This window comes from Taurulus bubalis, assembly GCF_910589615.1.
Source record: "Taurulus bubalis genome assembly, chromosome: 20".
Lineage (NCBI taxonomy): Eukaryota > Metazoa > Chordata > Actinopteri > Perciformes > Cottidae > Taurulus > Taurulus bubalis.
Window position 1 is genome coordinate 5,175,166 of NC_136608.1, and position 21,771 is coordinate 5,196,936.

General features: G+C 45.3%; 1 protein-coding gene across 1 annotated transcript in view; it reads right to left on the bottom strand.

Moving 5' to 3' along the window:
• The window catches only part of syn3 (synapsin III), a gene marked incomplete at both ends in the record, with an annotated part of 81,698 nt that overhangs the window by 56,152 nt on the left and 3,775 nt on the right, over positions 1–21,771 (bottom strand). Inside the window, 2 exons of the mRNA XM_079236089.1 lie at positions 5,390–5,481; positions 16,424–16,481. Coding sequence (XP_079092215.1) covers positions 5,390–5,481; positions 16,424–16,481 — 150 coding nt within the window. The remainder of the gene's footprint in view (positions 1–5,389; positions 5,482–16,423; positions 16,482–21,771) is intronic.

Genomic DNA, 21,771 nt, shown 5'->3' on the forward strand with positions numbered 1-21,771 from the left:
ACGCTCCATCCTCTGTGCACAGTGACTCCCTGTCGCCCAGCCTCATGCTGTGGTCCCCTGGCCTGGATCTCAGGCTCCCTGTGGTTGTGGCTGTGGCTCCAGGCCCGGTGGCTCCGGAGCTAGCTGGCAGTGGCTCAAACCCTGGGCGGTGGCCCGATCAGGGACGCCAAAGCTCTGGACCGTCTCCAGCTGCAATCGCACTCCAGGGTTCATCCACAGCGAAGGTCAAAGAGCGTTCGAGCACCACACGACCTCTGGCGCGGGGAGCGGAATGAGCGTTGTTCAGAGTTTGAGCTATTAGCGGTGGCCATTTGTATTCATGGTTATATTACAAAAGCAGCAATGGTGGAGTGGGCCTCTGTATGCTTTCATTACAGTCACGGCGTTCCTTAAGGAATCCACCCTCAGGCCTCCCAAAGCCATGTCTGAATTGAGCGGGATTCATTTGCTCGGTAATAAGATGAACCTCTCTGAGGTATTAGGTGTTGAGACCGCTCCAGGCAGACCCTTCGCTGATTAAAATGGGCTTTCAAAGAGGAGGAGGAGGAGGAGGAGGGGGGTGGGGGGGGTAGGCTTGTTTTTGTGTATGTGCGTGTGTGTGAATCGTTTTCTGTGTGGTCTCGGCAGTAAATTGTCACCTGAGGTAACCAAAGGAGTCTTGTTCCGTGTTTCTAGAGGGATTGGAGAGGAAAGAGGGTCGAGCCCCGTCTGGCTTAGACCGGATGCTTTCAGGGCAGAACATTTTAAAGGGGAGTACAAAAACAAATTCAGACAGGGATCTGCTAAAGTAATCTAACTGAAACCTTCCCTCCACCTGCGGGGCACGGGAAACAGCGAGTGATGCGACGGGGGCCTCTGTAACTTTAAAGAAAGAAGCCTGTAGAAATGCTGTGTATTAGGACAAAAAGTGCTTGCTCGGCTTGAATTAAGCTTGTTTCATTGAAATTGAGTGTTCGTGAAGATATCAGTTCCCTCAGAGGTACAATAGTGAGAGCAGCTTGTGTTAATTAGGCCCTCAAAGAGCAATAAATGTGTTTTTTTATTGCCCTCTGAAGTTTGTTGTGCAGTGATGCACGATGGAAACAAGCTCACTGAAGTCCTCAATCAGCAGCCGTTAACTCGCCCACCCTGACGACATTAAATCGCCGTTGATTAATCAACAGGGTTTCATTAAGCACGCCGGGCGCTCTGTGGGGATGGTGGAGGAGGGAGAGGCGCTGCTCCGTGGCTCATCGTGCCGCCGTGGCCCGACTTCCAGCCTGACCAGCGCTGGAGGTTTTGGCAGCAGGCGGTGGAGAGGCCAAAGGGCTGACTACAGCAGTGCGGCAGGCACCAACACACCATAACTACTGTACCTCGTGGCGTGTTGCTCGGCTGCCACGTTGCACGGCGCCGCACGTACAGTAGTGGTTTGCAAAATCGCATGTAAACTCCACTTTGGATTTTTGTGCGCTGGAACCGCGCATGTCGTCGTTTTGGCTCGTCAAAACAAATTTGTGAGGAAAAGCAAGTATGGAAGTGACATACAAAGAAAGCACATCCAACAAGAAATAACCCAGATGCACACAACTTTGCGCAGGTTCACAATCAAAACTGTGTGTGTGTGCATAGCCAGATATGTATTTGATTTGTAAAGCCGTGCATTCACAAGTCTGTTTTCCACTCCCAAGGTTGGAGAAAAATGGATGTAGACACAGCATTAACTTAAAGGTGCAGATCTCCGCCAGCTGTGTGTGCGACCCCCCGTCTAGACATCGGTGGGCTGTAAGTTGTCGTATAACACACTTCATTCATACTCAAAAACAATCGCCGATGTACGCGAAGCAGAAACTACAACTAGTAGTTCCGTTAGCTGTGAGCCAAACACGCCACCCAAGATAATAAAGGTGGGCGAACCCTTTGGCTGGGGGTCGGCGATGCACTGAGCTGTGTAATCACCAGCAGCCCTTACTGGCTGGGGACCAGTTAAGAGCAGCGAGCAGCAAGTGAGGAGTCAGCAGGCAGTCGATGGCAGTATAAACCAGGCTCTGCAAAGGTGCTCTGAGAATATGTGAGTCACCGCAACCATGAGAGGTCCTTGAGCATGAAGCCATAACTGGGAACAATGTGAGATTAGCTATGGACAGAAACAGAGGTACACACACACACACACACACACACGCACACATGTAGATGATAATAATAATCAGTTTGAATGAGGAACATCAAAGAGGAAGGGTAAGGGTGAGTGAGGCTCTCAACAATGTCAGCAGAGCAGCCAAAGTATTACCATTAATTCATTACATGTACTTGATATCAATATTTATTCTATTAAAGTGAATAATGTAGTTCATAACACTTGTATTGAAACATGCACGACAAAGTGCTTCACAATAAAGGATCTAATGAAAACAACACGAATGGAGCGACATAAAAATTATGCCTCCTACGTAACGAAACAGAGAAACAATACAATTGAGGTTTGTAGACTCCAATCATTTTTTCATTTACATTATCAGGCCGAGGTAAATAAATCATTCAGCATGAAAGAAATCATATAAAATGACTTATCAGTGGCGAAAGAAATCTTTCTCAACTGAGACCAAAACGACCGATTAGTTAACTAATCGACTGAGAGGGGCCTACTGTTGTCACCGTTTGCAATCAGAAGCAACAATGTACAAAACACAACAAGACCAACAAGACCGTGATTCACACGCAACCTGCTTTCCGAAGTCAAGCTCATTCTTAAGCCACTGCCTTCGTTCCGTTGGGTCTCTTTAAATGTGCAGTAGATTCCTATTTTGGTGACGCACAAGTGAGAGGCAACTCAGCACGCGCGCACAATCCTGAAACCACAGAACTGTGAGAAAGTGTCCCGCTGCACGGAGCCAGCAGAGGAGATGTGCACAGAGGTCAGAGGTCAGAGGTCAGAGCGCTGACAACACAACAGCCAGACGACACATGGAAGAGCAGGGACCGGCTTTAATTACACGGTACAGTGTCAACGTGCAACTGCTCATGGGAGCGGCTCTCCCGTGACACACACACACACACACACACACACACACACAGAAAAACCTAATCAGCTAGAGTGCATTTTGTTTGTGTTTGGGACACGAGTGTTTTGTCGGTCTTGTTTCTATTACAACATTATTCTGACTGAGAATGAAACACACTGCTATCAGCAAAATAATTAGCTTTCATTAGTCATAAATTATTGGACAGATTATAGTCTCGAGACTTTCAGTGTCTCGCTCAATGAACTTCTAAAATCCTCGATCTACCCACTATGCTTCATGAGTCATCAACCAATCAGACTGCTTGTCAGAAACAACCATCACACGGCTTGTTGTCGAGTTCAGAGACGTAAACGACGAGCTGAAACCACAGCAGTTTGGCAGTGAGCGTCAGTGTTTGTGAACACGGCCGCAGTGAGACCATCTGCAGCCAATTTGGCTTCTCTATCATTACAGCAATATCGCAGAGAGAGAAAAACAAATCGACCCACACAACGACCTCTGTGTCCATTCTGACAACAGGTTGCTCTGTAACATTACTCTCGCTTGGTTTCACACTGCACTGCATGGGGAGGCCCCCGTATATGGACCCGGGGCCAATGCCACCTGCAACACCGATAGAGAAGTTATCGAGTCGAGGCCGTTTATTCCCCGAGACGGCTGGAATGACGTCGGCTGAGTTCACGCCCGATGGCAGGCGCTCAGTTAGCAGACTGTTGAGAGTTCGAGCAAATATGGTGTATATTATCGCTCTCTGAGCGGTGACAGGCGACGCCATGCTGGGCGCCAAGGTCAGAGCTGTAACATAACAACCAGAGAAGAAGAAGAAGAAGAAGAAGAAGAAGAAGAAGAAGAAGAGGAAGAGGAAGAGGAAGAGGAGGAGGAGGAGAAGAAGAAGAAGAAGAAGAAGAAGAAGAAGAAGAAGAAGAAGAAAGGCAGCTGGAAAAAAATGGTTGCGCTGTAAATTTGAGAGAAGACAGAAGTAGAAAACAATAGTAAACTATTTTCATAATTCTTGAAGCATGTTTTTTTCTTGGAAAGGTCCTAACAGGAAGCATCTTAGTTACATCTAGAGCTAACTAACTATTCACTAACGGCTTCCATTGAATAATGCAGAGGAAAGCAAAGGTATGAGTGTGTAGAGTCGGGTTTGAGAGCATTTACTGGTGAGAGTGAACCAAAGCAGTAAAGTTGCAGCCCCAAAACCAAAACAATGAGCTTAAAAAACGTATCAGAGAGCTGAGGGGAAACCGCAGAGTCGGTTCATAATTACTACGGCTTGTGTCACTATGAGGTATAATCTACGATTATATTACGTGGAGACTGCTGTGCATTGGCTTTGTAAGGAGATTTGTTTGGGTGTTTTTAAGTACTCATGGCGTTCATAATGTAGGTTAAGGCAGGAGCATGAAGTCATCTTTTCCACCCAGATCAGCTGATCATCAGTGATCTCCATGAGCAGCAACATCACATAACAGAGCAGGCTATTTAAATACCAGCTTCACGCGGCTCACTGCTGCTGCTGCTGCTGCTGAGGACACTGCAAGAGGAATTTATTTATTTTATATTTCAGATACACCCAAATGACCCAAACATAGTGTTTTCAGTTATTACTAGCATTTATTGGCATCAATGTGATGAATAAAGAGCGAGCCATTGACACCATTGGTAGCCCCACGAGGGCTGTAATGAGGGGTTTTATGACTCAAAAGAAATATGCTTAAGTAGCTTTCTGGTTAACACAAGAGCAGGCATGGCAACCAATGGCCTGATGGGAATTATTGGTACCGTCAGATCGCTGATTGGGCCGCTCAGCTCAAACTCCTGGTTGCACAACATGCAGACTGCAACATAAAGTCGCATTATGGTGACACTGTGAGAAATAGAGCCAAAACACTGCTCAGCAACACGTACTGTAGCTCAGGGAAACCACAAGGTAGCCGGTTCGATCCCCTGTTCTCCTCATGAGTTTGCATGTTGAAGTGTCCTTGAGCAAGACTCTGAACCCCTAGTTGCTTTTCAGCAGCCCACTGCTCCTAAATTGCTATGGATGGGTTAAATGCAGAGACCAAATGTCATGTATGTATGTATGTATGTAATATGACAAATAAAGTTTCTTCTTCTTCTAAAAAGGTGCAAAAGGTGACAAACAACACACATTTCCCACCTGGGTTGAAACAGGGTAAGTAGTATCTTTTTTTTCCCCCATGGCATAATCACATTACAGCTTTGATTTCTCTAAGTGCAAGCGATGTTATATATATACACGGTCAGGCACAATGCCACGGAGAGGAAAGACCAGGAGTCTTTGTGCAGGCTCACTGAGGCAGTAAACAGATTGCATGGGCAAATGCGTCAACTCCAGCTCTCTCTCGCCGCCGCTTGCTTACCTGACCACTCTGGTGCCACCTTTGTTGACCTGCATGTCCACCATACATCCCGAGTTGACGTAGGAGGCCAGGTTGATCTCTGAGAACTCAGCCTGGGGCACACGAAGAAAAGAAGAAGAAAAAAAGCATGATTATATGTCACGTCCCGCAACAACATTCTGTATGAGGTCAAGTTTGTCGACAGTAATTTAACTCCCTGACGCACAAAAGGTCTTCCTGACAGAAACGCATTCCTTTCATGAAGTGAAAGTCAAAATGTTCTCTCGCGGCATGCCTTTTGACACGTGAAAGCCATGTGATGGGGCGCCAGCACTTTAACTTGACAGCTTTATTATAAAGACAGTAAAAGTACCACTGACCACCAATAGATTCTTTCGGGTTGACTGCATTTTACATTTCTGCATTTGCACAACAGAGAAAAAGACGAGTCAGAGAGACAGAGAGAGTTGGGGAGAGGAGGCAAATGAAGTTATCCCCAGCCTGTGGCCTCCCAGACAGTGAGAGCCTTGTGAAAAGGCCGTAGCCCGGCTACCTAATGACTCAGTCAAACTCCCGGAGATACTTGAAGGGGGGGGGGGGCAGCGACAATCGACTTCTGGGAATAGACTTTCTAGATGGATAAGGACCAGACAAGGACAACTCAATTTCCCTGCTCATGATTGTCCCTGTTGTCACGAAATGTCTTGATGATAATGCTCCGGATCCAGCATTCATGGAACGAACGTTTCTACTGTCTCAATAACGAAGAATATTGAGACATATAGGAATATTAGAGTTTCTACCTAGTAGTGAAACATTCTGTCAGGGAAAAAAAGTGTACGTCACCTGAAAAAAAATAGTTTAGTTTTTTTGTGCATTCAATCAATGTTCATTCTGGCCTATTTTGTAAGTATTATAACACACACTGTCAAAATACAGTTCCTGAAAAGTGATGGTTACATGTGCACTTCTGCCTCAAACTCCCCTTTTGGTGCAATACTTTGCTTCATGACCAAAATACCTGCAAAACTCACGGTATTCCCATCAGTCTCAGCCACACGTTGGGTTTCATGCCAATTAGCAATTGTTAGCATGCTAACACACTCAACCAAAACGAGGAACATGGTAAAACGTGGTAAACGGGATACCTGCTAAACATCAACAGGCAAAAGGTGTGGCTTTGTGATCGTGTGTTTCTGTGATAAAAGGAATGCAATTGGCGACGCATTGGCTGTAATCCTCCAGGATACAAAGTAAAGGTAAAGGATGTAAAGGAAGTAAACAAAACAAGTCTGCTTGGCCAACAAAACATGGATGGAGGTCTTTAGAAATTAGTTTTTCGTTTGGGTCAGCTGGTTTCATGCTGTCTGGAGACGAAGACGACAGCAGAAACATCTTATCAGTCATGGTAGTTAAATGTTTGCTACAGGCCAGAATCTTTTTTTGGCCTTTCCATATCCCATTTAATCTTTTTCCTCCACAAGCGAGCACACATGTTTCTTCACAATTGAGGAAGTTTTATCGAATTTGGCGTCGTCGAGGCTATTGGCCACATGTCTACAATTGTGGCTGCTAATAGAATAATAGTTTACTGAGTGCTTAAGAAGCTGTTCTGTGGTTGCGGCCCACAGAGAACGGCTCACGTAAAAAGGGATGCTTAGCAGTTGACCCCAGACACGAAACTCTTCATAGTATGAGGAGTGACGGGCAGCCTGCTGACTCTGCGTGGAAAAAACTAAAAGTAATTTGCCGTGACGCGGTCGACGACCAAACACTACAAAAAAATATAAAAACATGGCTGCACTTCATTTGTCTGTGAGTGCTATACAACCTGAGTCTCTCAACGCTGCGGTGTGGAACAATGAAATGTTACTGAAAGGAAAAACATAATTAAATGAGGGCGACATCCATAGATGTGACAAACTTAGACCAGGAGTGCAGCTTTGTTTATCAGCGATGCTTTTGACTGGACAGCCTCACCCCAAATTATTGTATTTGCATTTATGTGTATCACAATAAATATATATAGAAATAAAAAAATCAACATCTACAGCGCATTTGAATATATATGGCTTGACTTTAGCTCTTCCCGCTAGTAAAGTAAAAGCCTGATCTCGCAGCTCGGACCCCTTTGTGCCCGAGGCACCACAGCACAGTGTTGGAGGACAAAGCAGCAATGTGGAACGACCCCGGAAACTTAAAGAAACTTAATATAAAATGATTTTTTTTGTTCATGAATATCTAGCGCTTTCCACAAAAACCTTTTAGCTCGCGGGTTTGATCGTAAGCTGATGCTGTGACGGCCTCACGACGACGCAACCCTGCAGGAAGCGGCTCCGCTTTGTCGACAGGCAGGCGGCGTGACGCGCCTCCTATAGATCCGCCTTCAACGGCGCCAACGTGGACGGGGATGAAAGCAAATCCTCCAGCTGACCCTCTCCTCAACTCGGCTCCTGCCAATTTGCATAGCGAGTTAAGTCACTCGCTATCTACCCGTTCTCATGCCGTGATGATCACTTGAGCCTGCTTTACCACGCTTTACATGGGCATTCATCGACATAAAAAGGAAATATTATCAGCAATATTCCCTCAGAGATAAAGTTCCCTTTCATGCGGCGCCGTGGCCCGTGTAAACTCTGCATGGGGGAGTGTGTTGCTTCTGAAAAGAATGTGTCAACGTAACGAAACTGGGGTTTGTTTAGTTGTTTGCCAAGAGAAAAAAAACAAGAACAAAAAACACCCACCTCTTTTAATTATTGTGTTGCACAGGGGGCGAGTAAATGCCGTAATCTTATTTAAAGGGACAACGAGGCGCCGCTCACACTCAAGGACATCCACTTGGCTCCTTTCCCTTTCTCGGCTCTTCTTACCCGCCTCTGAAAGAAACATCTGTGTGCTCGGCAGCACATGCCTCGCTAAAAAGGGCCGCGCACTCACATGCATCTCCTCAACAAGTCCCAATCCCAAAAAACACAGGGGCCTCCGCTGACTTTTGCGGCAACCTGATAAAACCTGAGAGTGGGCAACATGTTGGCGAGGGCCCGGCATTCCACGTCATCTCTGATTGGCTGGTTCCGGGTGAGAGGGGTGCTAACAGCCACTGTCATTGGGCAGTAATGGATGAAGTGGCTGGTGTGGGGCACAGGCCCAGAAGCCAGGACAGGAGGCTTTTCACCGCACCATGGTTACCATCACGGTAACGCATTCAGACACTTGTCTCGGAGCAGCTCTTGCCCTGGGAAAGGAAAACAGGAAGTGATACATGGGGCAACCGCCTCCAGAGCTTGTTGAGCTGCATTCAGGCCGAATTAAGAATAGCTTTCAGTTAATCTGCTAGGAGGAACAGAATCGAGGAGGACAGTATGTTTGAGATTCAAGCTGAATTTTCCTCCTTTCTGAACTTCTGTTGTCTTGAGTTTCTTCCAGCCGTAGTCGCTCCCGTTGCTCACTGATCATTTGTTCATTTACACTACAGTAACCCAAGCAAACTAAAAAGGCTTGTTCTACCTCAGCAGAACAGCTTAAGGAGAAGCTGACAAGGGCCACTGGATAACGGTTGTGTTCGAGCTGTGTGAAAATGGCACTTCATTCAACTTGAATTAACAAAATGTTTGAGGTGGTGAAGCGAAATACAACTGAACGCTGAAAGAGACGTTTTTAGGCAAAATGTTAGTCAACTTTCATGAACTAAAAACACTGTGAAAGGGATAAAGTTGGGAGACGAAAACAACTAAAAAAGGGACCATCATTTACTAAATGAGCATCATGCTGTGTTGAAGAAGATTTAAAACTAGAGACTGAGACCACAAACTCATGTTTAGTGAGGGAATAAAGCAAGAGAGAAGTAGAGTCAGTTTCTCATAGACTTCCGTACAATCACTTATCAAAGTCGCCCCCTGATGGCCATCAGAAATAATGCAAGTTTAAGGCACTTTTCTCTCACTTTTCGGAAGCAAAGGTTGCCGCCTGAGTCTAAGGCGCTGGCTTGGCGGCAGAAACAAACAGGCGAGCCTCGATAGACGTGCAGCGCTGCGTGCGTCCAGCTCCTCTGGAACCTTTGCGTGTTGAGTATTTTTAGATTTGGACGAGCATGTGTCACTGAGGTTCAGGTGCTTACGGAGCCTTTTGTTCTGGTCAGGAGTCAAATTGCAGGCAGGATCCTTTGTCCTTTGGCAATAACAGCTTGGAAGGACGGGTCAAGCTGCACTTCACCTACATTGTGCAACGTTTTCTGAGAAGCGAGATCATACAAAAAAGTGCTTATGCGTGCTGATTGTTGAAGGAGCGAATACCGATAACAGTTTAAAATGTGAATTAAATAAATGAGAAAGAAAGAAGACCTGAAATAGTTTTTTTAACTGTGAGAAAACAGATGAAATGCCAGTCCATGTTCAAGCCCATGAAATAAACTGAAATGTTGACGCGTGAGCTATGAAAGCAGTCGAAGTGTTCGTTAAAATGGCATTCTAGATAATGCAAGATTAGATGGAAATATACCAGCATAGATATGTTATGCTAAAATATCAAACACACCCAATAAATTATTGAATACTGTGATAATAAAGTATACTCTATTGTGAGGACATCTAATCACAGGGGGAGGTATTACGAGGATCCATGAATGTAAAATAAGAAAATAGTTTCCATAGCTGCTTTCCTTTTGCTTACTATGCTCCTTTTAACACTGAACTTGTTCCACTAATATAGTTGTCCTTATTGTATTTTTGGTCCCGAGTGGAAGACCAAAGTGGAAAAGCTGTCGATACAGTCGTTGGAGCCCAGATGGAGCCTCTTATTGTGGTTTCCTTTTATCCCAAAATAGATTATTCCGTGCTTCTTTTAATGGCGCAACTCTTTAGTTTCTATTGGGGAAAACCTTGACCAACCAAGACATGAGAGCTACACAAAATAAAGCTATTCAGTCTTGTGTACAAACGTTAAGCGAGAACAGACGTTTTCAATGACTACCTCTGATTTATTTCTTTTTTTATAGAAGGACTCTTGATAAGCTCAGTTGAATCACACACTGGTGCAATTGAGAGGCCTGAAGTACAGTGGACCATTCATGTGCACCACAGGGGGAAGTATTCGCCGCTAATCACTACCACCTTGTACAACAGTGAAATAATTCAACGAGTCTAAATGTAGAAATCCAGGACAGATGCTCAATGCGAGCAGCTGGACCAGTCGAACGTCTGCAGAAAGCGCCGAAGCCGTGTCATTCGTCTTGAGAAAGTTCTGCCCAGATGCACGATGTCATGTGCGAATACCAGCCAAAAGAAAAAAGGGTGCGGATAACAAACAGCCGACTGCCTGTGAGCGGCCGTGACTGCAGCAGAAAGGAGCGTGGACGGCGATGAGGTCATCGGCCTGCCGAGCAGATGTTGCCCTGCCCGACCCGCGCATGGTCCGGCAGCCCCCGGAGAACCGCCTCTTGTTCCTTCACAAACAACAGACCCCATTCAAATTTAACTGCCTAATTTGCCCAATTGTGTAAATTGCAGTGTTTTTGACTTTGCAGGGGTTGCTGGTAGCAGACAGTCAGTTCGTTTGGCAGCCTTTTCGCTGCGTGTCGTCGTGATCTGGGGAACGTTCGGTCTGACGTGTTTCACAATGGACTGTCATCCCGTTCAAAGTATCAGACATAAAAAAGCAGGACGCCGACATTCGGTGCACATTCAGCTCCAGAGGCCCTCGGCTTGGCACTGCCGCCACGCTGCCCACATCCGAGATACTTCAAGGGCATCGTAATGCCCGTGGAAATAGAACGGGTGTGTGACGGGCATTCCCTTTCAGAATCAACAGAGCAACACAACTACAGCAAACCGGTCAATGTTGGTTCTACTCTCATTGCATTTCTACAGTAATCCCTGAAGCTGGGGTCAACTTTTCCAGGGAGACCACATGACTTTTGAAAAGGGGAAACAACATGATTTTCCTCTCACGATGAAGCCGTGAAAACAATACATTGCACCGTCGCTTACTTCAATGAACTCAGCGGTTTTCCTGCTGTGGTCTTACTTGGCCTGGCCTGACCAGTAGCTTATGGTGGCTAACGTTAGCCAACTTTGACGACTACTGTTAAGAGTACGCTTTTAAAAACCTCGTCAGGTGTTTTGGCACAAGCCCATAATAGTCGCTAGTGACAGTCAAATTTACACAGTCTCGCTTTAAAGTCCCTATCTTTCATTTTTCTGATTATATCAATTAATATATTTCACAAGCTGACAGTAGCTTTGTGCCCAAATTCATCATCACAAAGAAGAGGTACGCATCAGAAGATGTATTTATTTATTTCTGCCTCAGACTTAGTGTTTCCTCATGATCTAAGTCAGTCACAGGCTCCTTATATAAGAGCACTGACCTGATGTATCTGCACATTAACTCTCCTTGTAACCCACAAGGGGTTAACTGGCCGAGTGAAAGAAGTTGAAGTACAACTCTCAGCTCTGGTCATGTTGAGAGTAATAGAGACCTTTTTGTCTTTGACCCTGAAGTTACATGTCAGCGAGGCCCCCCCTGGTCTCCGGCTGTGGTTTTCATTTGCAATCACGGAAAGGTCCGCTGTTAGACTCATAACTGCGCAGATCGCTTGGCATGTTTCCGTCCTTCAGACCATCAAAAAGTACCACTGAACATATTTCATCAATTTGCCCAAAAAATAAAAAGGCAGTGGCTTGGAGTCTGTTTTTATTAGTCACTCGGGAGCAACACCACTGTTGCTCCCGAGAGCATCTGTTCAGAGGATGAAAAAAAATAAAAAAAGAGTTACCCGGTGCACACACAAGACCTCAGGAGTCTGCCAACAGTTACTTCAAAGCGGGTCATGTAAATGAGAGGGAACGATGCACAACAACGGCGCTCGCGGCCGGGGAAGGTACAGGTGGCCGGCCGCCTTAATGAGAGACGTGACATCGGGGAATCAAAGTCGCTGCGTCTTTCTTCTTTCGCCCAGATGGGCCTTGGACCTCCCCGCTGCAGCATCACACGCTGTGGTGAGCCTGTGCCGGACTCCGAAGATGCCACCTTATATGGCAGCAAAGTAAGCCGCAGCTATGTTGGTTTGGGAGCTCTGGTTCAGAGCGCTCTAAACAGCACGGACATGACAGAGGACAGTTGGCGTACGTCGGGCAACGTGTCAATGTCCATCCGAGGTATCATTTTTGTTTTATTAAAACAGCCTTTAGAGCTCTTTTGGGCTCAAATTAGAAAAGTACTTACAGGGTTCATACACATTCTGATCAATGGATTTCCATGACTTTAAACCAAATTTCCATGACCAAACATTTAGTGAAATCTCGATGTAAACATGAAAAAGTGAGTAAATGTAGTATTTAAACTAACAATGAGAATTCAAAGCATAGAGTAAACCTTAAATGACACAAATGAATGAGACAATAGTTTGATTAAAAGAATAAACATGTATATAGATGCCTGTATGTACGCCTGCTTATATGTTGAGCGTCTTTCTTTTAAAAGCATATTAATTATTTCAAACTCAGCGTAAATGAACGTCATGAATACATGAATATAACACATTTACATGACTTTTCCAAAACTTTTGTCACTTGATTTTTTTTCAAGGACTTTTCCAGGCCTGGAAATAACCATTTTAAAATTCCATGAGTGTTCCAGGTTTTCCATGAACCCTGTTACTATAAAGTCAGGTAGCTGCTGTGAACAACTAGTATTACTTTAACCTTACTGTTGCTGCTCTGTTTTCAGTGTTGGTGTGTGTCATTTATAAAAAACAAATGAATAAATAAAAAAGTCTATTCAAGGTCAAACTGTTTGCTGGGAAGAGAGAAGTGGGATTAGAGAGAAAAGGGAGAAGGCGCAGTGGGGTCTCTCTGCTTTTATTGTCATCCCCTGAAAGGGTTCATCTCAGCGTGTCGCTAACTTTTCACACAGAGATTGTGTTTCCATCGTCCCGAGGCTCTCAGCGAGGTGCACAAACAGCCTATGAAGAGTCTGGCTGCTGAAGGCAATTAGCGGGCGACTTGTTATCGTCAACGCGGAGGGGCTTCTGGGAAAGAGCGGAGGGTCCAAAAAGATCTAAGTAGGTCACAGTGGGAGCTACGGGTGAGATTTGGGTATTAACTTAAGTGGCCTAATTAACTCCGCCACATTCTTATTGGGAAAAGCAAAATATATGTTGTTTAAGTGTACATTTCATAGAAAAATCTTGCCTCTTATGCCAACCCACTGCCGCTCCAAAGAGGACGTGACCACAATAGTAGAGAGTTGAGCAAACAGGCAATAAAATCACCGGTCCAGCTTTTTTTCCTTCCCTCGTAAAACCCACCACTCCGGTTCAAAGACGGCTCCCGGCGCAACAATGGCTTGCAGATGTATAACCGTTTCAGCTATTTGAGGTAAATGAGATGTTATGTGCACACTGTAAATACTGCACGTCTAGACACATATTCCTGTGCATACTGTATGTAATATTGGCACTACTGTGATGAGTTAAAATCAGGCTACTTTAAAGGAACGGTTCAAGGTTTGGGGAAACACATGCTTCTTGGCTTAAGAAGATTGATATATGTCTCTCTGAAGGGATTGGCTAAACTTGTTTTAGCATAAAGAATGGAGGTTGGGTGAAATGCGTAGCAATATCGGTTTTTTATACTCTTCAGTCCGAGACATGACGTGACAATTAGTGTGATTTGAAGGTGTTCGATTTTAATACTTTGGGTATAGTCGCTTCCTCCTGTATTTCCAGTCTTCACGCTATGCTAAGCTAAGCTAATCGACCCCTGGCTATTAACTCTCACAGACACGCGAGTAATATAAATATTCTTATCTAACCTTGCTAGAAAGTCGATAAGCATATTTCCCGAAATGTCAAACTTTTCTAAATGCCATCCATCCATTATCAGCCGCTTATCCGGGGTCGGGTCGCGGTGGCAGCAGGTTCAGCAGGCCGACCCAGGCTTCCCTCTCACCCGCAACACTTTCCAGCTCATTCTGGGGGATCCCGAGGCGTTCCAAGGCCAGCCGGGAGATATAATCCCTCCAGCGTGTCCTCGGTCTTCCCCGGGGTCTCCTACCAGTTGGGCGTGCCTGGAAAACCTCTAATGGGAGGCGTCCAGGAGGCATCCTGACTAGATGCCCGAACCACCTCAGCTGACTCCTTTCGACACGAAGGAGCAGCGGCTCGACTCCAAGCTCCCCCCTGATGTCCGAGCTCCTCACCCTATCTCTAAGGCTGAGCCCGGCCACCCTACGGAGGAAGCTCATTTCGACCGCTTGTATCCGAGACCTCGTTCTTTCGGTCACGACCCAGAGTTCGTGACCATAGGTGAGGGTTGGAACATAGACCGACCAGTAAATGGAGAGCTGAGCCGGAAGGCGAAGCTCCTCTTCACCAGGACGGACCGGTACAGCGCCTGTTTTACTGCTGCAGCCGCACCGATCCGCCTGTCGATCTCCCGCTCCACCTTACCCTCACTCGTGAACAAGACCCCGAGATACTTGAACTCCTTCGCTCACAGTTTGTCCCCACCTGGAGGGAGCAATCCACCGGTTTCCAGCAGAGCACCATGGCCTCAGATTTGGAGGCGCTAACTCTCATCCCTGCCGCTTCACACTCGGCTGCAAAACGCCCCAGTGAATGCTGGAGGTCACGGTCCGAGGAGGCAAACAGGACCACATCATCCGCGAACAGCAGAGAGGCGATCCCGAGACTCCCGAACCGGATCCTCTCCGCCCCCTGGCTGCGCCTAGATATCCTGTCCATGAAGGTCACGAACAGGACCGGTGATAAAGGGCAGCCCTGGCGGAGGCCAACACCCACCGGGAACGTGTCTGACTTATTCAGAATCAGAATCAGAATCCGTTTATTGCAGGAATGTTTGCACAAACAAGGAATTTAGCTAGGCGGAAGGTGCATACATTAGACGAGACAAACAACAATCAACGACAGCAACAGTGCAATGATGTCTAAATCAGATAAGGATAAAGTGCTCAGACAACAGATAACATTAATATAAGTGTATGTTAAAGTGACGTGTGTGTTTAAGTTAAAGTTAAGTGTATGTGGCATGAGTGTTTAAATATGAAGTGTGCAGTGGAGTGACCGGCAAGAGGAGAGAAAGGAAGAAAAATAAAAATAAATGGTCCGAAAGAATTGTCCGAGAATAGTCCTGTGATGGTAGAGTCAGTCAGTGGGGAACCCGGGCTCCATTCATGAGCCCGACTGCCGAAATACTATCAAGGATACGAACACAGCTCCTACTGCAGGCGTACAGAGACCGGATGGCCCGTGCCAACGGGTCCGGCACCCCATACTCCCGCAGCACCCCCCACAAAAACCCCAGAGGGACCCGGTCGAAGGCCTTCTCCAGGTCTACAAAGCACATGTAGACTGGTTGGGCGAACTCCCAGGACCCCTCCAGTAGTCTTGCGAGACTTTTCTAAATGTTTAACCATATTTCAAGTTGCTAGTAAGATCTAAAACGTCAGGGTGGCCAATTTCAGAAGTGCCAACAGTCTTCCATTTACACGGTGTGTATAGATTATAGGGAGACTCCTCACAGTGGGACAGAATCTAACACAAGTGTAGTCCCGGTTCACCGTTTGGCCCCATTGGCTCCCGGTATTGCAGCTTACAGCTTTGTCGGGGGGGGGAGTGTCCAAACTGCACCAAATACGACAAAGCACTCCATGGGGTCCGCTGCAAAACACCAAATGTGAAGTGAATCGGCTGAGCGGTTCTCGAGCTATGCGAAGAACACACAGACAGAGTCCTTGCTTTATGGCTGGATTGTAAAAAAAAAAGAGAAAAGGCATGACATGAGAGTGATAATGTGATGTTCTCCTATTTAAAAAAATGACACGCTGAGTGAAAGAAACAGACATTATTGTTCATATTGCTCACTTGCATCTCATTAAGGCGTAATTCAACCAATTACATAATTTAAATTTGAGTGTCAGGCAGCCTGGATTGGCTACGAACAGAAGGTCCTCCACAATTTCATTAAATGCAGCAAATGTCGTAGTTTTTAAATATTTGATTTATCTAAATGGAGAATGTAGTTAAATGCACCGTACCTGCTCCACCCGGATCTCATACTCTCCGTTCAGTTTCTTCCCTCGGAAATACTTCGCCCTGCAGAAAAACAGAGGACAAAACTGTCAAGGAACTGACAGAATAAATAACATATCCCATACATTGAGTGAGACAAATGTTATTCATAATCTACAGATATGGCAAACACTACAATGGAGAGCAATCAAACTGTATAAAATGACCGTATTGCAGCGATTAAGATATGTGTACACACCTTCCAGTGTGTGTGTGTGTGTGTGTGTGTGTGTGTGTGTGTGCTCCAAATACTCCTCACGGTCAAAACAACCTTTAAATAGCCTTTGTTTATATGATCGAAGGAGAGCTGAAATCTCAACAGACCTTCCAAAATACGTTGTGAGCGGGCAAAATAATGACTCACATTTTCCATAATTACGAAATCTGACCTTGCGGGGCTTGGAGTAAACAGAATCTCTTGGCAAAAGAGTAACTCATGAAATAAAGTGCAAGTTAATAGAGAAATCACAGATGGGTTCTGTGTGTGATTTCCTCTTGCTTTCTGGTGTCTACATTGAACTACATATGTCTGTGGCTGTAGATGCACTGAGCCCACAGCGCTCTAACGGGGCCATCGGACGTCACATGGAAGGAACACAGGAAGCATCCAGCACGGATGAACCTGTGAACTCCCCGTTACGGGCAGAGCTATCGCCCTGGCCATCAGACCCACGGTGTTTAGATCGACCAAGGGTCATGTGTGGAGTCACTGCGCTCCTCGCAGCTGGAGTCTGTATACAGGAAAACCACAGTGGAACGTTGACCACAGTGATTTTTTTACATTTGGTTCATTGAAGTGCACGCTGCACAATTAAACTTGTTTGTTGGGAGTTTTGCCAAAACCAACAGTCAAAACCAGAACCGGGTTCCAATTCTTGTAACTTCAGCCGCACTAATACGACTAAATTGTCTTTCAAACATGTGTATCGTGTTGTTGTGGCCGTGTTGTGAGAGTGACGAAGAAAGAGACTAAACCGAGATTCTGGTCATTACTGAACAAATCATGAATCAAGTTGTGAAATTAGCCTTTTTTTTCTCCTTTCTTTTTTTTGATAAATCTGATTTTGGGAATCGGGAACCATTGCTTTACGGCACAAATCAGTGTGATGTTCTAACGGTGCAAACTGAGAGGAAGCTTTCAGAGCTTGCAATGACAGATTAGTAAAAAGGAGTAGGGATGCCGTGTCTCATTGAGTGGAAGTGACTGGGATCATTATTGTATGTTTGAGGCAACATCAGGCCGGACTTAGACTTGCTTTCCTAACTTTGTAAAACAAAATCTAACCAATTAGTACATCAATAGAAATGTACTGAATTGTTATTTATTAAAACATAAAGGCATCCATACCAGATGGGCATCACTGATACTCGATCCAGTATTGGACCGATATCTGATATCATTATATGTGTGCGACTCTATAAAAAGGAGTCAACAGAAGCCTTTAATGAGCCAAAGCAACAGGGTTTATTGGAAATGAGGTCTTATTTTGGAGAAACACTTTGACGAAACGTAATTTACTCGCTCTTACACGACTTCCATGTCATTTTGACATAAATACTGTAAAACAGAGGGCCTTCTTAGGGATACTTTGGGATATTTTATAGTCCATCGCCATGCTGTGTCCCAGTGCTCTGTCGGCTCAGCGTTGAACTCTCACCCCTTGCAGGCGTGGGACAGTAGACAATCTGTCGAAGGCTTCAGGCTGGATCTGTGTGTTGCTGAGGATCTGGGCTACAGGCTACGGGCCCTTCGGTTACTGGGACGGGCTGTTTGGGATTTGGAGCGCCACTCGGCCACTCGCACCGAAAAACATTCTCCCCTTTCGCAGCACAAACAATCCTCCTCAGACCTCCTCCGCTGGTCTTCTCCCCGTGGCCGTCCTGTTAAGCCCGTTCATTAACGGCCATTACAGCCACCGGGGGAGGGGTTAAGAACCATCTTCTTCTTAACGTCTCCCAGCGGTTTTTGGGTCTCTCTGCGTCTCATTCTCTGTAATTTTGGAAGCCGTGAATCTTCGGCACGACTGACCTACATACTAGACGTGCAATGCCCCCCTCCGTCGCTCTGGACCACCACCCCTCCGTCGCGTGAGCCAGGACCCCCAGGCTCACTGGCTGAAAAATGACTGCTATGCGTTTCGAGGCATTGCAAAAACATGCCGTCACAACCGAGCGATCAATTTAATTTATATGCCGCCGGGCTTTACGTGTGTCCAAATGTAAACACTCAGCTCTGCAAAGAGGTCTGGGCTTTCCTTCTCCCAGCCGTGCACACACCCGCTACATAAACACCGTGGAGCCAAACTCCTTTTTTTACCACGAGTATATATGTTCCTTCTTGTGTCCCACTAATAGGAAGCTTATGAGTCATGTATGTTGCCAAAACCAGATGCCCTCCAGGGTTGTACAGTTATCTGTGCTTCTATTTGTATCTACTGTGCTAAGCTTGATGTTGTGCTAGTACTATTCTGTGTATAAAAGTAGATTTTCTATGCTGGATACATATTTTCTTATTTGAAGATTAAATTCCCAATGTGTTGGTTTCCCTCATTTTGTCCACACGGTTCCCAGTAACAGTAATCATACATCAACAGTTTCATCATACTAGTAATAGCAGTGCAGTTATTAGCAGTACAGGCCTTAAACTCTCAATAAGTGGGTTTTTTTGGACACTTGAGGGAAGCTGGATTGTGGGAATTTACTATACAAACGAATGCAAGTTCACACAATGCTGACGAAGCACATCACGGCCAGGGGAGGAAGGCCACCTGTGTTTTGCAGGACACCAGAGTTGTGCTCGCTGTGGCCACTTTCCCCTCTGCCTGCAGGAGAGCTCTCAAGTCTTCACATGCAATTTATTTGAGTTTATTTTTGTATAATCCTTCCTCAGGCCAGACAGGTTTCCCCCAAATGAGTTGTGTAACAGGTGAAAAAGAAGACAAAAAAAGCATATACTGTATATAAATTCATGGGTAAAAATGAACTAAATGCGGGCTGGCAGCCGGTGAGAACAAAAATATGTCTGGAGGAATATGAAATTAAAATGACATTCAACCTCTAAATCAGCTAATATTATCAAGCATAATCAGCCGAACGGCTGGGACTGATTGCATGGAATGTATCGCCATGCGGAAACCAGCATGGAGCGCACTTAGTGAAGGAGACTTTTCCTCAGCAGGGTTTCAATCTGATTCAAGAACAAACGAAAAGCTTAAACCACGGCATTAAAAATAAAACTGGGCCTGAGCATGACTGGTTTGTGTCCACCTAAAGAATGTCTCACTGCCTTTCGCTGGTTTTTTTTGGGTCTCCAACTCTTGAGGGAAATATCTGTCTCTTTAGCTGCGAACACATCCGATATGTTCAGCAGCTCATCTCGGACTGTGTCTGTGGGCTGGAAGAAGCTGCTGAATACAAGTATTAATCATAGCCACTTTACGACAATCAGCGAATTTTTCATTAAAAATCCAACACCTGCAGAAAGATTTTAAGAGCTTTAGAGAGACATTAATGTGATCAATGCTGGAAAACATACAGCAATGCCACCGTTTCAGCTTTTCTGCAGTGGTTCAAGCTAAAAACGTTGACATTCATCTCAAAGACCCCTTTGAGGCCATGAAATGAATGGATCTTTCAACGTGCTGGTTGACAGCATGATGATGCACCGTCGCTCTCAGACCAGAGATGTCTGGGATTTCATGGTTTATAGACCTTCACACACAAAGAGATAATGGGGCCTGAAGTTGCCCCGATCCAAAAACCTGCCGGCGGATTTGAAAAGCATATTTTCTTCTCTTTTTCTTTTTATCCCCAAAGTTAGACCATTCATCATAGCCAGAAGCTGTAAAAACACCTATTATTGTTGCATTTTCAACTTTCCAAAAGTACTTGAACACAACCTGTGTGACGAACACTTTCGTCAGGAAAAGCAACCAAATCAAAGCTTTGAAATTTGATATTTCATCAAAAACTATTTATTCTACATGACTGATTTAAACTTTGTCAAAAATATACCATTTGCATTAACCGGTTTCTGTAGAAAAATATATAATTCTGCGGCCCTCACCACAACTGGAAAGTCCCGACTGACCTTGGTCCTTTGACTCAGGAGGGTGCAAAAGACCTGCCTTATTAGTAACATGTGTCGGCACTTAATCCATTGTCTCCCAATACCTTTAGCAAAATAAATTATCTTTTTTCTTTTTCTTAACACTTGAGGGCACTGTGAGTGTGTTATACTGCACAAGACAGGTTTGAGTTTACTCTACTTCCAGCCGTAATTCTGCCGTTTCCATTGAGGTGCAGGAGTTGTAAACTACCGAGACAAACAAGGCCACAGGTAGTCAAATGTGACAGGAGCAACACACAATTTGCTTGGGGTTCAGAGGGTTAAGTACTGCCTTTACCCTGAAAGTATTTACCTTTCATTTAGAAAAAAAATAAAGTAGTTCTGGTATACGTTCTCACGTTGAACTGCAGGTGTTTGCATGTTGCAGTTTGTGAACTTTCGCCCTCTTGGTGAGGTACAGTAAAGCATGGATTAACAAACGCCACCAAAAAAGATCATCTGCTTCTTTTCGCTCGTGAGATGTTCAACAGCGTGTGGGCTTCCTCAGACAATACATGAAACCGTCTTCACATCGTTCCCTGCTACGTACATGAAGAACGAAACACTGCCAGAGAGGAGCCGGAATCAGACGCTCCTATCATTCAGAACAGAGCGCAGATGGACTGACGGCTTCTTGGCCAAAACGTCTTACATGTCAGCCCGAGAGAGAGAGAGAGAGAGAGAGAGAGAGAGAGAGAGAGAGAGAGAGACTATTGTGCATCAGTCATTGCTGGAGGCCAAGCCTGTCAGGACGGGGCAGCGTTTCCCTGGAGACCTCAGGATCTCTGCAGGAATGCCCAGGAGGAAACTCAAACCCCAAGACGTTGAGCGGCGGAGGGACGGACATCCTTCACCGTGTCTACGAGGCGAACGCATTGTATTCGTACCGTTCGATGAAGGTTCATGGAGCTATAATGATGGAGCTGAGTATCTGCAGATACAGTGGCGTCACACAACACGCAACACTGAGTAATTAAGAGATGTCTTGGTATACGAACAGAACACGCTTTACTCCAAATCATAATATATACTGAATGGTTAAAACACAAAGTAAACTGGTAATTGACTTTGACCAAATCATCTTGGAGCTGATGCGACTTAACAGGTCCCATATTGTAAAAAGGGAGACTTTGATGTCTTCTTTATTATAAAGCAAGTCTGAGTGCTTTATAAATACTGTAAAAGTATCAAAACTCCATCCGTGGA